The following is a 16,567-nucleotide window of genomic DNA, read 5'->3' on the forward strand; positions in this document are numbered from 1 at the left end:
AGAACAATGACGTTACGTTTAAGATACTGTCACCGTAGACGATGAAATAGTGTCAACCAGTTCATGTGTACTACTTTACATACTATATGCTGTGCGCGATAAGGATCGTTGGTCTTGTAAAATTATAGTGTGAAAAATCAGAAGTGACGTTACACGGTCATCAGACTTTGCTGTGCTATACAATCAATTTTCTGCACTGAAGTACGAGGGGGATTCAGCAAGTGAGACAGCACACCTTTTTCTGAGAGCGGGTTGCATTCATTTAGATTCCAATACACCACAGTGTTCCCCACTCTTCTGGCTACAAAAACCGGTTTTTCAACATTATTATCGGCTTGAATTCACCGGCTGACGGAGCGGCTTTGAACTTTTTTCTTCTGTGGAGATGTGATGTGGTGCCACTTCATGGATTGCCGTTATGTTTCCGGTTCTAAGTGATGAACCTACGTTCCATCGCCTGTGACGATTTTCGACAATAAGCTTTCACCATAAGCCTCGTAACGCGCAGTCAATTACGCATAGATGATTCTTCGTTGCTCCTTGTGGTTTTTTGTTAGGAGGCTAGGAACCCAGGGGCACACTACCTTGAGTACCCCAACCGATGGACGAGTGTGTCAACACTTCCGAAAAGACGTCCCGTTGGGCAACGAGATGTTTGATAGTGATCCATCGATCACCTCGTATGAGACTTCATGCAAGCGCCTATGAATATCTGCTATGCTTGGGTTTTCTGCCAAAAGAAACTTATTGACAGCTCTCTGCTTGGAACGCACAACGATTACAGACACCACTTTGAACGATACGTATTGCGCCGCCAGTTCTCGGAATTTTATGAAACTAGATGGGATAATACGGAAACATACATGATGTCCTACAACAAATGCCGCAACTTCTCAACCGAAACTTACCGACAAAAATGAATGTGTTGCATTGGGTAGTGAACGCCTTCATACAAGCTAATGTTGCAATATCATTGACAAACGCAATGCAGGTTATTACGTTGACATATCAATATAAATGTTTGGAAATGCAATTAGTGTGCCTTTTGACATAGTACTGCTTTAAAGCGGAATAAATGTTGGATACATGTGAAAAAGTGGATTTCATTAGCTTTGCGTAATGCTCAGTCCACTTCGCTTTCACCATTCAAAAGCCACATATAGTTTGAATAGTTGTGCAATGCTATAAATTCAGTAGACAAAGTTTGTTGCTCAGCCCGTGCAATTATTTTAAGCAGAAGGTAATACAGCTGTAAGTCACGACTCTGACGTATGTGTGTTTCTTGGTCCTATTACATTGGTGTCTTGTTTCTTCGCGTTAGCAATATTCCTCTCTTAGACCATGAATAGGTTATCATTCATTTGTCTATCGTGGTAATACGGGGAGTTTGGCATATGGAATAACTCATACCACTGTTTTCCGGGACGAGCGACTTATATTTTAATCACATGACTACTGTTCTAAGCCTTCGTTCAAGATTACGCCCTCCCCTTGTGCTTGCATTTGTCATTCGCTTCTCACTGTCATGAACGTAATTTATAATGCCTGCTAGAGAAATAATACTGCCTCCATTGCCAGGACGTGTGTTTCTGTTTAGCAGCCGACAGTAGGACTCTAGTAGTAATAGTCCCAGCTAGAGTTATTAGCATTCTACAGAGTAGGAAGAACAAGCGAGTACTGACATCTTTGTTTTGTGAGATCGGATTATTTCTGTACTGGAAGATGAACTAGCGAGTACTGACATTTCCTTTTCGTCGTGTTTCTGGAGCAATGATAACTAAACGTGTAAGAAAAGGCCAATGAAATTATTGTATAAATGTTCGTTATGTTCTGTTGCTATGGATTGCTCATTTTAGTTATTTATGTCGCTGACACAGCATACTGTAGTCCCAAATGTGGCAACCAAGACAGTACATCGTACTCTCACACAGCCATTTAGAAACTGTATGTTAGACGTAAGGATTAACAAAGCGAACACGAAGGTGATGGAGAGTAGTTGACAGGAGGATAACGATTTCCTTAAGATCATAACCGGGAACAACAAGATAGAAGAATAAATGAAAAATGCTCCGCTTAGGCGAAGTAAGGAAAATATGAAAGTTGTGAGACTAGGAACAATTTGTGCATAGAAAGAGTTCTACTGGCATTCATTCTTATTTAAATGGGGAACAGCTTATGAGAAGCGAAGGTTGAAAAATTGGGAGTACAGCGTTATACAGAAGAGAAATTTTCAAGATTCAAAAGCTAAAGAAGAAGAAACGGAAACATATCAAATGGAATCCTATCCAAGACCGATACAATTTAGTAGCTAGATGAAATATGAAGTCTAGAACAATTAAAATGAATAGATGAACATATAACTCAGTGAATGACTTTTGTTTAAGGAAGAAAATGTTAACGGTGCATATACTACAGCATACAGGTATAATACACCTGATACTGGAAGGAGCGGTAGGGAATAAAATACTAGGGGCAGGTCAGAACTAGAGCTCGTAAAATAGATGTTTGGTGTAACACTGTAGATGGAAAGACTAGCTTAAGCCAGGAAAATATGGAGGACAACATCAAGTTAGCTGGAAGATTGATGAGATTTTTGGGTTACCACTCTTCTGAAAAGTGAAGAGGGTCCTTTTCCATCTCAAAGTAGAATACAAACCCAGTGTAGATATATGTACGGTATATATTTATTTCCCCTACAGTTTTTAACCTCCACAGTTTTCCCTAATATCTGGAAATTATTCCCTAATGTCTTAACACATGCCGTGTCATCCTCTCAGCCATAAAATTAAAAGTGTGGTGAATCGGCTATTGTATATTGTAGTCTTGGAATGGAAATTTCGTTATATTTTCAAATACTGAAAATCGGTGCAGGGACATCAGTTTCCTACTGCAGTATGACGTAAATACCCATACCGTGTGTGTGTATTTTACTTGAAAAGCTGTCGATTTGAAAGTCGCTGTTAGTAAGTTGTTTTCATTTAGTTTCGATTATATGTTTTGTACCAAGGGTAACTATTACTTAACGAACAGTGAATTGCATTTTTTACCAAAAATAACGTAGTTCTGATTTCAAACATGTAATGAATGTAAATGCAAAAAAAAAATTATACAGACATGCGAAATGGGTTATTGTTAAATGAAAGAATGGTGTACAGGCAGTGGTTCACAGGGATTGCGTTGGATATTTGATGAAACGTCGGTGAACCACTGAGGCAGTTATTAGCGTAGGAAAACCTCAAACTTCACATCAGTGACGATCCATTAATCGGACGGTTAACGTTTTTTACCAGATCTAAACTGTAAATACTAGAACTTTTATGTGATTAGCAATTGAAAATAAATTAGTTTTACTAATGATTTACGGTTCATTATTGATTAACAGTTATAACTGTTAACAAATGTGCACTTTAACTGAAATTAAGAAACAGAAACGCAACAAATGTAATTCAGACCAGCAAGTTTCCTATTTTGAGACTTTCACTCTATGCAGTCAGTTACTGGAAAACTGGCTAACGAATTACAAATTTATTGTACTTAACAGCACACTTTTTTTAAAAATTTTCGAAGGCGATTTATTTCATTTTCTTCTGGGGATTGCATTACAGTGATTCCGAATTCGACTGTGCTTCAAATGTCATTTGAAGAAAACCAACGGTGGTGTGTGTCTGTAAGGCCCCCTATATAGTAGCCGTTTCTAAAAATTCCTTTTTATGTAAAATACTGTGTAATGTTCCTGGACCAAAGAGTCTATATGTTAACATCTGCATTATCTGTACTCATAAACGGAGGCGCAGCCTTCTTTTTTCTTTAAATTTTGCTGAGGGCCGCTAGGAGATGCGTTGCTGTTCGCTTTTGTCATTTACCATCCTGCCTTATTCATGTAAGCATCATGCTCTGTAGCTCTGTATAAATTACAATACGTTAAGTTGATTCTGAAATCAAATGTGTTCAAATACTTTCTTGTCACATCAGTCTAGATATTAACACTAACTACCATTGAATTAACAGTTTAATCTGATCGAATGGCCATTGGCACGACTATGTTACAAATTTTCAAAGTCATGTTCCTAGCTTAACGTTCACCCTGAACATTGAGTCGTTCGGTGAAGATGTCTGAGAATTTTATCTAATTACTCTGCAAAGAGCGATTACCATATCGTGATATGAAATTTATATTTCAAAATCCAACAGTTGATATATTATGTTTCGCTGCTCCCAGTACCAGTCTGGAACAAGTACATCGTGCAGCATTGGGGCATATATTTAGTGAGCGGAGGTGGAAGCCAGTTCACACCTTCTTGGACGTGGCGACCGTGCCAGGAAACTATATCTCTAACAATGGAAAACAGAAATGCTCTTTCACGTTTTCCAAAAGGAAGACAAACATCACATAAGTGATCACTGAAGCCCATTTTTTGTTGTGAACCAATAAAAGGAGCAGCGTTTCAGTATACCAGTTTTGTGGAAGCTGTGTTCAATCCCATGTTTCGAGAGGTCTATCGTGTGTGGATCTCTGGACTGCGCTGGTCGCTACCTGTCTGCTTCTCGGCCGCCTTGAGCGTGGCGCCCTCGAAGTGTACGGCGTCGCTGCGGCCCTTGGAGTTGGCGGCGTACACGGAGAGGCGCAGCGCCTGCCCCGGAGCCAGCCCGTCCACCGTGAAGAGCGGCGCGCGCGACGACAGGTTGGCCAGCACGAGGCCGGCCGCCGCGTCCGCCACCTCCAGCACGAACAGCTGCGGCTGCCCGCCATCGAAGCCCTCCAGGCAGCGCACGTGCACCGTCTCGGACGTCTGGTTCGCCACCGAGCAGTTGAACGGCGGCTCCGGGATGCCTGCGAAGACACAGTCTGCTTGGTCAGTAGTACCACTTACAGGGAATGAACGAAAATATTGCAACCCTGCGAGAAATGCACGCTTGATCAAGCCTGCAGGTTGCGCTGTTGTATTACACCATGACCGGAACTTGTGCACTGTACTCAATACGTTGCAAGTTTCAGTCGAGGCCACAACAGTTTTCTGTGTCGTTGTGAGTGCGTTTTGTCGGAGCGAAGAGTATTCGAACTCGGGCAACAAGTTGTTGGTTTTCGTATAGTTTATGCTTCCGTAACCGAGATAGCGGAAGTGTTTCGATTTTCAAGTGGTATCTTATAGAAGCGAAGTAGCGTCGTCCGCCAAGTCACAACATTTGTTTTGAGTGAAAGTAACACACGGTCATATAAAAGTATTGTGATGAAAAGTAACAGCTTCAGCAGTCACCACCGATCTAAATGTCGCACACTTGAACCCTGTTAACACCAAACCAGAACGAGCGAGGTGGCGCAGTGGTGAGCACACTGGTCTCGCATTCGGGAGGGCGACAGTTCAGTCCCGCGTCCGGCCAAACTGATTTTGGTTTTCCGTGATTTCCCTAAACCGCTCCAGGCAAATGCTGGGATGGTTCCTTTGAAAGGGCACGGCCGACTTCCTTCCCCGTCCTTCCCTAATCCGATGACACCGATGACCTCGCTATTTAGTTCCTTCCCCCAAAACCACCAACCAACCAACTCCAAACCCATATCAAGGGAACTCCACAAGCAGTGAATTCAAGGCGAGCCGGAATCCTGAGACCAATCATAGGTGATCCAAATGCCCGTAACACGGGTGCTGAAGCCATAAAACTTGGACTGTGGAGCAAAGAAAGTCAGTTGAAAGTTGGTGTCTCGTTTCACGTTGTTTCCAAATTCTAACTGAGTTAAAGTACCAAGAAAGAAACATGACAGGGATTTGGGAAGCCATGTCATGGTGTTTCAAGGACCCATAGTTACTATGAAAGCTCGTCTTACTGCCAAGAAGTATGTGGCCATTTTGGCTGATCAGATCCATCCCATGGTGCAGTATTTGCTCCCTGACCGTGAGGCTGGTCTCCACGTTCGCAAAGCTTGCATCGTCCAGGGCTCGTTTGGTGAGTACGAGGACGAATTGTCCCATCTGCCCTGGCCACCACATTCAGCAGATCTACATACTGCTTTGGTGAGAAATGGACGTGATCGCTGCCCGTCTCCATCACTGTTACCTGAGCTTGCCAGCTATTATTTTAGAACACGAAAGGCATAAAATTTCCTTGCAAACCATACAGGACCTATATTTATCCACTGTTATAAAACTGGAATCCATTTTGAAAGCCAACTGTTTTCCTATACCATATCAGAGATGACAATTTTTTATGTGTGTGGTATCTCCATCTTTCTGTCCACCTTCTGTATAGGATTGTAATCATGAAAAGCGTACGTCCATCGCAAACTTGGTATTGCCAATTAGTAGTAGTGGATGGAAATTCAAAGTTGCATAAGTTTGTAATTATATGCAATGTTTTCCAAAATCTCTCATACGTCTCTCTTAACTGTTTTTGGACAGTTTTTACACAATAACGAAATTACAGTTGGATTTTTATACTCCGTTTTCTACAAAAATCGAGATTTTTTCCTGTCGACCAACACGGTTTTCGATGTCGATGTTACAACCTCTATTGGTCTTGATTTACTTCTGTAAATGTATTGAAGAAGGTACATGGTAGTTTTCCTTTTATGATACAAGATGTGCACTTCTTCATTTCGTTTGCACTGCTCATTTGAAACTAAGATAGTTGTGAACGAGGATTGTTACACATCGGCTTATTATTATGCAGTTTCGTTGTCTGAGAGCATGTCGCCAGAAAAGCAGTCAGAAGAATTCGTAACGAATTATTATTTTAGAAATACTTTTTCGATATAGTAGTTGCGTCTGTCCTGCATTAAAGTTTTCTGTGGAGTTGTGCGTTTTCGTGTGTTAGCCGAATGGGGTAGCTGCGTGGTATGAGGCGCCTTGCCACCCTCGTCGGAGATTCGAGACCTCTCTCGAGCATGGGTGTGTTTGTTGTGCTTAGCGTAAGTTAGTTTAATTTAGATTAAGTAACGTGTAAGCCTAGGGACCGATGACCTCAGCAGTTTGGTCCTATTGGAACTTACCACAAATTTCGAAAATTTTTCGTGTGTTATATTTTTATTGTAATTATATGCAATGTTTTCACAAATCTCTCATACGTCATTATTAACTGATTTTATGCAGTTTTTACACAATAACAAGATTTGAGAAAAAGCTTATGCCATCATACTCATCGATAGACGTTCTGCTATTGTCACCGGTCTCTTGTTCATCGTTATGTTTCTTTCCAATGTGGCGCTATATATTGATTCCATGGTGTAACATTTTGTAGTTTGTCTACTAGGGTAGAAAATTTTGCTCGCGCGCGCGCACGTGTGTGTGTGTGTGTGTGTGTGTGAGTCAGATGGTGAGAGAGAGAGGGGTGGAGCGGGAGGGGGGGAGGGGGGGGGATTGGAAATTGAGCGACCAAGCTGGTGTGTAGAATCTATGGGCCTGGAGTCTTACCCTACTAAAACATTTTCCGAAAAATACCTCGCACACAATACGGCAGGTACTACAGGCAGACAACTGCGAGAACTAAAGCACAATAAACCTAACTCCCATGCAATCAAGTTATTGAAGAGATAAAATATGCGGAAGAACGGAAAAGAAAACTGTGGATCTCCTTTGTTTTTCTTGTGAGTCATCAGTCTTCTGAGTGATCTGCTTCTGCGCGCCATGAATTCCTCTCCTGTGCCAATGTTTTCATGTCTGAGTAGCACTTGCAATCTACGTCCGCCATTATTTACTGGATGTATTCCAATCTCCCTCTCCCTCTAGTACCATGGAGGTGATTCCCCCATGTCTTAACAGATGTCCTACCATCCTGCTCCTTCTTCTTGCCAATGTTTTCTATATTTTCTTTCCATACTAATTTTGGGGAGAACCTCCTCAATCCTCACGTTACCAGTCCACCTTCTGTAGCATTACCTCCCAAATGCTTCGCTTCACTTCTTTTCCGATTCTCCCTCAATCAATGTTTCTTAGATATGTCTTCCTCAACTTAAGACCTATGTTTGATACTATTAGACTTCTCCTGCCAGTGAACGCCCTTTTTGCATTGTTAGTATGCTTTTGATGTCCTGCTTGGTTTGTCCGCCGTGGCTTATCCTGTAGCCTCGGTAACAGAGTTCATTAACTTCATCTACTTACAGACCATCAATGCTGAAGTTTCTCGTTTTTTTCATATCTGCTACTTATCATTGCTTTCCTCCTTCGTCGATTTACTCTCAGTCCATATTCTGCAATCACTAGGCTGTTACTCTCAGTCCTGTTACTCTCAATCTACATTTTTTGACCGTTACATTCATTTCATTCAGCAGCTCTTGTAATTCATCTTCACTTTCCTTGAGGATAGCAACGTCATCAAAAATATTACCTGTATATCCTTTCAACTTAGATTTTAATTCCACGCTTGAGTCTTTCTTTTATTTCCAACATTGCTTCTCCGACGTATATTATGAACAGTAAGGGCAAACGACTACATACCTCTCTTAACTAATTCTTAATACGGGCACTTGGTTCTTGGTGTTCCATTCTTATTGTTAACTCTTGGTTCTTGTACAAATTGTATATTACTTGTCTTCCCCTGTAGATTATCCCTACTTTCCTCAAAATTTCGAAGGTCTCTTAAGTGATATTTAATTAATCTAAAGGAAAGGTAAAGGGACCAGAGAGGAAGTTACGTCGTTGCACATGATAATGCACGAAAAGTGTAAAAAATATGTAAATAAATATAAAAATGGAACATAAAAAAATGAACAATCGATCAAACGAGTTGCCAATCAATAATACACGTTATGAAATTTAAAATGGTGCAAGATGTCAGAAATTCTCATAGAAATGTGTGTAGCCTGTAGCCAATAACTGCTATTCTACAGTATGTGCAAGAACCAACAGTATACAATAATAATGGCAGGACAAAGCAAAGTGCTTCGATTAAAAACGGTGTAAATCAAGGATGCATTACTTCTTACCTATTGTTGAGTCCATACATCGAAAATGCAATGACGGATATTAAGAAATACCAAGAGTTGGATTTAAATTCAGGTTGAAAGAATATTAGTGTTAAGATTCGTTGATAGTGCAATGATCGGTCTAATGAGAACAAAATGTGGATTGAGAGTAAAGCGAAGAGAGACGAAAGTAAGGAGAAATAGCAGTACTGAGAACAGTGAGAAAATTAACATCAAATTTTGTGATCATGACGTAGACGTAGTTAAGAAATTCTGTTGCCCTGAAAAAATAATGTTAAGCACGAATCAAGGAGGAAATAAAAAGCATGCTACCACATGCAAAGGTGACAATTCTGACCAAAATGTTTGAAGAAATTCCTAAGAATGTACGTCTGTCTTTGAATCTTAATAGCAGATTGTGGGAAAACCAGAAAAGAAGAGAATGAGAGGGTTTGAGACCTATTTTAAAGGTTGAAATTTGAGTAAAATTATGAGAAATGAAGAAGACCTTGTCAGGATGAAAGGAATTAGCGGCAAACACTGTCAAGATGAATGGGGCATGTATTATGACATGACGGAATAACTTTGGTGGCACTAGAGAGGCCTATAGAGGTTAAAAAACCTAAGAATAGCCAAGAGTGGAATATATCCAACAAGTAATAGACGACGTTTGGTGTAAGTGGTACTCTAGGAGGTACTGCAAAGGAAAGGAAACTGTGGCTCAAAAAGAGTCAGAGGATCTACGACAAAAAAGGAGGTCATGTTTCCATTAGTAGGCGTTTTTCTCTATTACGCGCACATTTCCACATGTTGCACTAGTCGTCACTTGAGAGCTCCTCGATTTTGTTTCCCATTCTTCGTATTAACATTGTTGCCAGAAACTTAAGTGCATGATTTTTGAAGCCTATGGTGTGGCAGTTTTGGTGTATATGCATAACTCCAACTATGTGGGTATGAGGGGACAGTAACTCAGTTTTAGAATGTGATGCGAAAAGAGAAAGCCAGAGTTGTAACTAAAATGCATATTATTATATTTATCTGCTATAATTACGCTACCGGCCATTAAAACTGCTATACCACGAAGATGACGTGCTACAGACGAGAAATTTAACTGACAGGTAGAAGATGCAGTGATACGCAAATGATTAGCTTTTCAGAGCATTCGCACAAGGTTGGCGCCGGTGGCAACACCTAATACGTGCTGACATGAGAGAAGTTTCCAACCGATTTCTCATACACAAACAGAAGTTGACCGGCGTTTTCCTGGTGAAATGTTGTTATGATGCCTCGTGTAAGGAGGAGAAATGCGTACCATCACATTTCCGACTTCAATAAAGGTCGGATTGAAGGCTATCGCGATTGCGGTTCAGGAGGTTAATACGGAACGCCGTACTGGATCCCAACGGACTAGTATCACTATCAATCGAGATGACAGGCATCTTATCCGAATGGCTGTAACGGATCGTGCAGCTACGTCTCGATCCCTGAGTCAACAGATGGAGACGTTTGCAAGACAACAACCATCTGCACGAACAGTTCGACGACGTTTGCAGCAGCATGGACTGTCAGCTCGAAGACCATGGCTGCGGTTACCCTTGACGCTGCATCAAAGACAGGAGCGCCTGCGGTGGAGTACTCAACGACGCACCCGAACATGGGTGCGCGAATGGCAAAACGTAATTTTTTTCAATGATTCCAGGCTCTGTTTACAGCATCATGATTGTCGTATCTGTGTTTGGCGAATTGCGGTGAACGCACATTGGAAGCGTGTATTTTTCATCGCCATACTGGCGTATCACCCGCCGTGATGGTATGGGGTGCCATTGGTTACACGTCTCGGTCACCTCTTGTTCGCATTGACGGCACTTCGATCCCTACGAAATCCTACATTTCAGCAAGATAATGCACGACGGCATGTTGCAGGTCCTGTACGGGCCTTTCTGAATACAGAAAATGTTCGACTGCTGCCCTGGCCAGCACATTCTCCAGATCTCTTACCAATTGAAAACGTGTGGCCAATGGTGGCCGAGTAACTGGCTCGTCATAATACGCCAGTCACTACTCTTAATGAACTGTGGTATCGTGTTGAAGCTGCAATGGCAGCTGTACCGGTACACGCCATCCAAGCTCTGTTTCACTCAATGCCTAGGCGTATCAAGGCAGTTATTACGGCCAGAGGTGGTTGTTGTGGGTACTGATTTCTCAGGATCTATGCACCCAAATTGCGTGAAAATGTAATCACATATCAGTTCTAGTATAATATCTTTGTCCAATGAATACCCGTTTATCATTTGCATTTCTTTTTGTTGTGGCAATTTTATTGGCTAGTAGTGTATTTTCTAAATGTATGGAACTCTTGTAGCCTCTGGGAGTGCCTGAGATGTTCTTGATAACGTGATCAGATGGTACGGATGTGACCTCCTTTTAGGTACACTAAAGCGCTCGACGGAGTACTTGCCAGCAGGTATGACGTGGAAGACGCAGGGGTGCGGCTGGCGGCCCGCCGTGTTGTCGGCCCAGCAGAGCACGGTGCCGTAGTCCATCTCGGCGACGGGCGTGTAGGCCAGCACGGAGGCGGTGGCGGACGAGTTGAAGCGGTGCGGCGGCACCTCGACGCTCTCCGCCGAGTTGTTGAAGGACCAGCGGAAGGCGTCGGGCAGCGGGAAGGCGTCCACGCGGCACTGCACGCGCGCCACCTCGTGCCGCGCCACCGCGTACACGCGCTGCAGCCCGGGCCGGCACACCGGCTTGTCTGCAACGAGGACACACCACTCAGCAAAGGGCCTCCGTCACGACAGACTCTAATACCTACGAGACATACTGTAAACTGCGCAGTCTGTTAATTTGAAACATACATGTATAAAAATCCTACGTCAAGATCACGTAGTTTCTTTACTGATTACCGGTTTCGGCTTAATGTTGTTCAGTGTGTGACAATCACTATAATCATCGTATTCTTAGAGCTAAGTCATTCTAAAATGAAAAACCGTAGTTAGTTGGGTATGTAAACTGGCAACGTCAGTGATAAAATGCGCTACAGTTGCAAAAAATATTTATTCTTACAAATGTCGTGTTTCGGGTCGTTATGTCCCCTCTTCAGGCGCATCTGCAAAATTTTTAAATGAACAGTAATATCTAACTACATAGTTAAGACAACCAAAGCTGGAGGGAAGCAACAGAAATTGTTTGAAAATAAAAACCTATATCTACATTAAAATGTGATTTCACGAAGGGTGCATAACTAAGTTTAAAATAGGTTAAAATATGTGAAAATAATGTATTCCCAGTATATGACACACAAGAGAATACCGGATGACGTTTTTAATGAGCGCTCGCTCATCACTGTAAGTTGTTATTTACTTTTTTTATTAATCTTCCAGTATTCGTGATATAAACCGATTTTCAAGTTACTATAACTTTTGCGTCACGTGTCTTAAAATAAACAACGTCGTTTCAGAAGGTGCTTATTGCTGGCCACAATCCACTGCCGCATCGCTCTTCACCGTAAGTTACATAGTTTTAGCGTAATGCGCGAAGTACCGAACAATGCCCCTAGCTGCGGGCCACGTGGCCGCCCGGTGGCGGATGCATCCCGCCGACACGTTGCAAATCTCGTGCGTGCACGCCACGCGGTTCCGTGAATGGCGCACCATGTCACGCCCTCGCTCTACGCAAATCAGTCCTTGTATACTAGATCTATTCATGTAGTAACGGGGGTTTGTACTGTCACAGCGTCTGCTGAGAACTTGTGACATTCCGCTGGAGGCTGTCATTTCGCTGTTGTGTTACAGAGCTACGCAACTGTCCCAACACAGTTGGCTGGAAGAGAGGGAGAGTAAGTTGAGGTTGGTGAAGCCAACTATCTAGTGACCCAGACCCACGTTTGAACAGGGCACTGTCACCTAGCATATAGCTTCTGCTATTGGGGAGGGGGGGGGGGAGGAGGGCACTGTGTATTTTGATGAGAGAGAAGATTCAAATATAGGTTACCTCTACCCACCTATGTCGAGCACTTTAAAAATGCAACTATACATAGACAAACTGACGGTCCTAGGTGCCGGCTGGAGTGACCGAGCGGTTCTAGGCGCTTCAGTCTGGAATCGTGCCACCGCTACGGTCATGGGTTCGAATCCTGCTTCTGTCATGGATCTGTCTGATGTCCTTAGGTTAGTTAGGTTTAATTAGTTGTAAGATCTAGTTGACTGACGACTTCAGATGTTAAGTCTCATAGTCCTCAGAGCCACAGCCACAGAGTCCTAGGTGCTTGAAGAGTGACAACTCCTTTCTTGTTGTTGTGGTCTTTAGTCCTGAGACTGGTTTGATGCAGCTCTCCATGCTACTCTATCCTGTGCAAGCTCTTTCATCTCACAGTACTTACTGCAACCCACATCGTTCTGAATCTGCTTAGTGTATTCATCTCTTGGTCTCCCTCTACGATTTTGACCCTCCACGCTGCCCTCCAATGCTAAATTTGTGATACTTTGATGCCTCAGAACATGTCCTACCAACCGATCCCTACTTCTAGTCAAGTTGTGCCACAAACTCCTCTTCTCGCCAACCCTATTCAGTACCTCCTCATTAGTAATGTGATCTACCCATCTAATCTTCAGCATTCTTCTGTAGCACCACATTTCGAAACGTTGTTCTCTTCTTGTCTAAACTATTTATCGTCCATGTTTCACTTCCATACATGGCTATACTCCATACAAATACTTTCAGAAACGACTTCCTGACACTTAAATCTATACTCTATGTTAACAAATTTGTCTTCTTCAGATACGCTTTCCTTCCCATTGCTAGTCCACATTATATATCCTCTATACTTCGACCATCATCAGTTATTTTGCTCCCCAAATAGAAAAACTCCTTTACTACTTTAAGTGTCTCATTTCCTAATCTAATTCCCTCAGCATCACCCGACTTAATTCGACCACATTACATTAGCCTCGTTTTTCTTTTGTTGATGTACATATTATATCATTCTTTCAAGACACTGTGCATTCCGTTCAACTGCTCTTCCAAGTCCTTTGCTGTCCCTGAAAGAATTACAATGTTATCGGCGAACCTCAAAGTTTTTATTTCTCCTCCATGGATTTTAATACCTACTCCGAATTATACTTTTCTTTCCATTACTGCGTGCTCAATACACAGATTTAATAACATCGGGGACAGGCTATAACCCTGTCTCACTCCCTTCCCAACCACTACTTCCCTTTCATGTCCATCGACTCTTATAACTGCCATCTAGTTTCTGTACAAATTGTAAATAGCCTTTCGCTGCTTGTATTTTACCTCTGCCACCTTTAGAATTTGAAAGAGAGTATTTCAGTCAACATTATCAAAAGCTTCCTCTAAGTTTACAAATGCTAGAAGCGTAGGTTTGCCTTTCCTTAATCTCTCTTCTATGATAAGTCGTAGGGTCAGTATTACCTCACGTGTTCCAATATTTCTACGGAATCCAAACTGATCTTCCCCAAGGTCAGATTCCACCAGTTTTTCCATTTGTCTGTAAAGAATTCGCGTTAGTATTTTACAGCTGTGACTTATTGAACTGATAGTTTTGTAATTTTCACATCTGTCAACACCTGCTCTCTTTGGGATTACAATTATTATATTCTTCTTGAAGTCTGAGGGTATTTCGCCTGTCTCATACATTTTGCTCACCGGATCGTAGAGTTTTGTCAGGACTGGCTCTCCCAAGGCCGTCAGTAGTTCCAATGGAATGTTGTCTACTCCCGGGGCTTTGTTTCGACTCAGGTCTTTCAGTGCTCTGTCCAAATCTTCATGCAGTATCGTATCTCCCATTTCATCTTCATCTACATCCTCTTCCATTTCCATAATATTGCCCTTAAGTACATCGTCTTTGTATAGACCCTCTATATACTCCTTCCACCTTTCTCCTTTCCCTTCTTTGTTTAGAACTCGGTTTCCATCTGATCTCTTGATATTCATACAAGTGGTTCTCTTTTCTCCAAAGGTCTCTTTAATTTTCCTGTAGGCAGTATCTATCTTACCCCTAGTGAGATAAGCCTCTACATCCTTACATTTGTCCTCTAGCCATCCCTGCTTGGCCTTTTAGCTTTTCCTGACTATCTCATTTTTGAGACGTCTGTATTCCTTTCTTGCCTGCTTCATCTACTGCATTTTTATATTTTCTCCTTTCATCAATTAAATTCAATATTTCTTCTGTTACCCAAGGAGTTCTACTAGCCCTCGTCTTTTTACCTACTTGATCCTCTGCTGCCTTCACTACTTCATCTCTGACAGCAACCCACTCTTCTTCTACTCTTCTTCTTTCCCCCTTTCCTGTCAATTGTTCCCTTATTCTTTATATGAAACTCAGTACAACCTCTGGTTCTTTCAGTTTATTCAGGTCCCATCTCCTGAAATTCCCACCTTTTTGCAGTTTCTTCAGTTTTAATCTACAGTTCATAACCAATAGATTGTGGTCAGAGTCCACATCTGCTCTTGGAAATGTCTTACAATTCAAAACCTGGTTCCTAAATCTCTGTCTAACCATTGTATAATCTATCTGATACCTTCTAGTATCTCCAGGAGTCTTCTATGTATACGACCTTCTTTCATGATTCTTGAACCAAGTGTTAGCTATGATTAAGTTATGTTCTGTACAAAACTCAACCAGGCGACTTCCTTTTTCATTTCTTAGCCCCAATCCATATTCACCTTCTATGTTTCCTTCTTTCCCTTTTCCTACTCTCGAATTCCAGTCACCCATTACTATTAAATTTTCGTCTCCCTTCACTATGTGAATAATTTCTTTTATCTCATCATACATCATCTGCAGAGCTAGTTGGCATATAAACTTCTACTACTGTAGTAGGCGTGGGCTTCGTGTCTATTTCGGCCACAATAATGCGTTCACTATGCTGTTTGTAGTAGTTTACCCTCAAACCTATTTTTTTACTCATTATTAATCCAGTCCTGCATTACACCTATTTGATTTTGTGTTTATAACCCTGTATTCACCTGACCAAAGTCCTGTTCCTCCTGCCAGCGAACTTCGCTAATTCCCACTGTATCTAACTTTAACCTAGCCCTTTCTCTTTTTAAATTTTCTAATCTACCTGCCCGGTTAAGGGATCTGACGTTCCACGCTCCGATCCGTAGAACGCCTGTTTTCTTTTTCCTAATTACGACGTTCTCTTGAGTAGTCCCCGCCCGGAGATCCGAATGGGGGACTATTTTACCTCCGGAATATTTTATCCAAGAGGATGCCATCATCATTTATCAATACAGTAAAGCTGCATGCCCTCGGGAAAAATTGCTTCCGTAGTTTCCCCCTTGCTTTCATTCGTTCGCAGTACCAGCACAGCAAGGCCGTTTTGGTTAATGTTGCAAGGCCACGTCAGTCAATCATCCAGACTGTTGCCCCTGCAACTACTGAAAAGGCTGCTGCCCCTCTTCAGGAACCATACGTTTGTCTGGCCTCTCAACAGATACCCCTCCGTTGTGGTTGCACCTACGGTACGGCTATCTGTATCGCTGAGGCACACAAGCCTCCCCACCAACAACAAGGTCCATGGTTCATTCCTTCAATTCTTTGTGCCTACTAGCAGGCACAAGAGCAGCACTGTAGCCTGCAGGCGCTTGAGACTTTCGTCATAGCTTCTGCTCAACAAACCCACACAGGTGGCTCCAAGGGCGATGCCCAAA

The 16,567-nt window shown here is 42.2% G+C and overlaps 1 protein-coding gene across 1 annotated transcript in view; it reads right to left on the reverse strand.

Moving 5' to 3' along the window:
- Positions 1-16,567, reverse strand: part of LOC126267526 (synaptogenesis protein syg-2-like) — a 973,159-nt gene that overhangs the window by 44,289 nt on the left and 912,303 nt on the right. The window contains exons 10-11 of the mRNA XM_049972828.1: positions 11,352-11,645; positions 4,535-4,831 (exon numbers count right to left, since the gene is read on the reverse strand). Of these exons, the coding sequence (XP_049828785.1) occupies positions 4,535-4,831; positions 11,352-11,645 (591 nt within the window). The remainder of the gene's footprint in view (positions 1-4,534; positions 4,832-11,351; positions 11,646-16,567) is intronic.

Source organism: Schistocerca gregaria, chromosome 4 (assembly GCF_023897955.1).
Source record: "Schistocerca gregaria isolate iqSchGreg1 chromosome 4, iqSchGreg1.2, whole genome shotgun sequence".
Classification (NCBI taxonomy): Eukaryota; Metazoa; Arthropoda; class Insecta; order Orthoptera; family Acrididae; genus Schistocerca; species Schistocerca gregaria.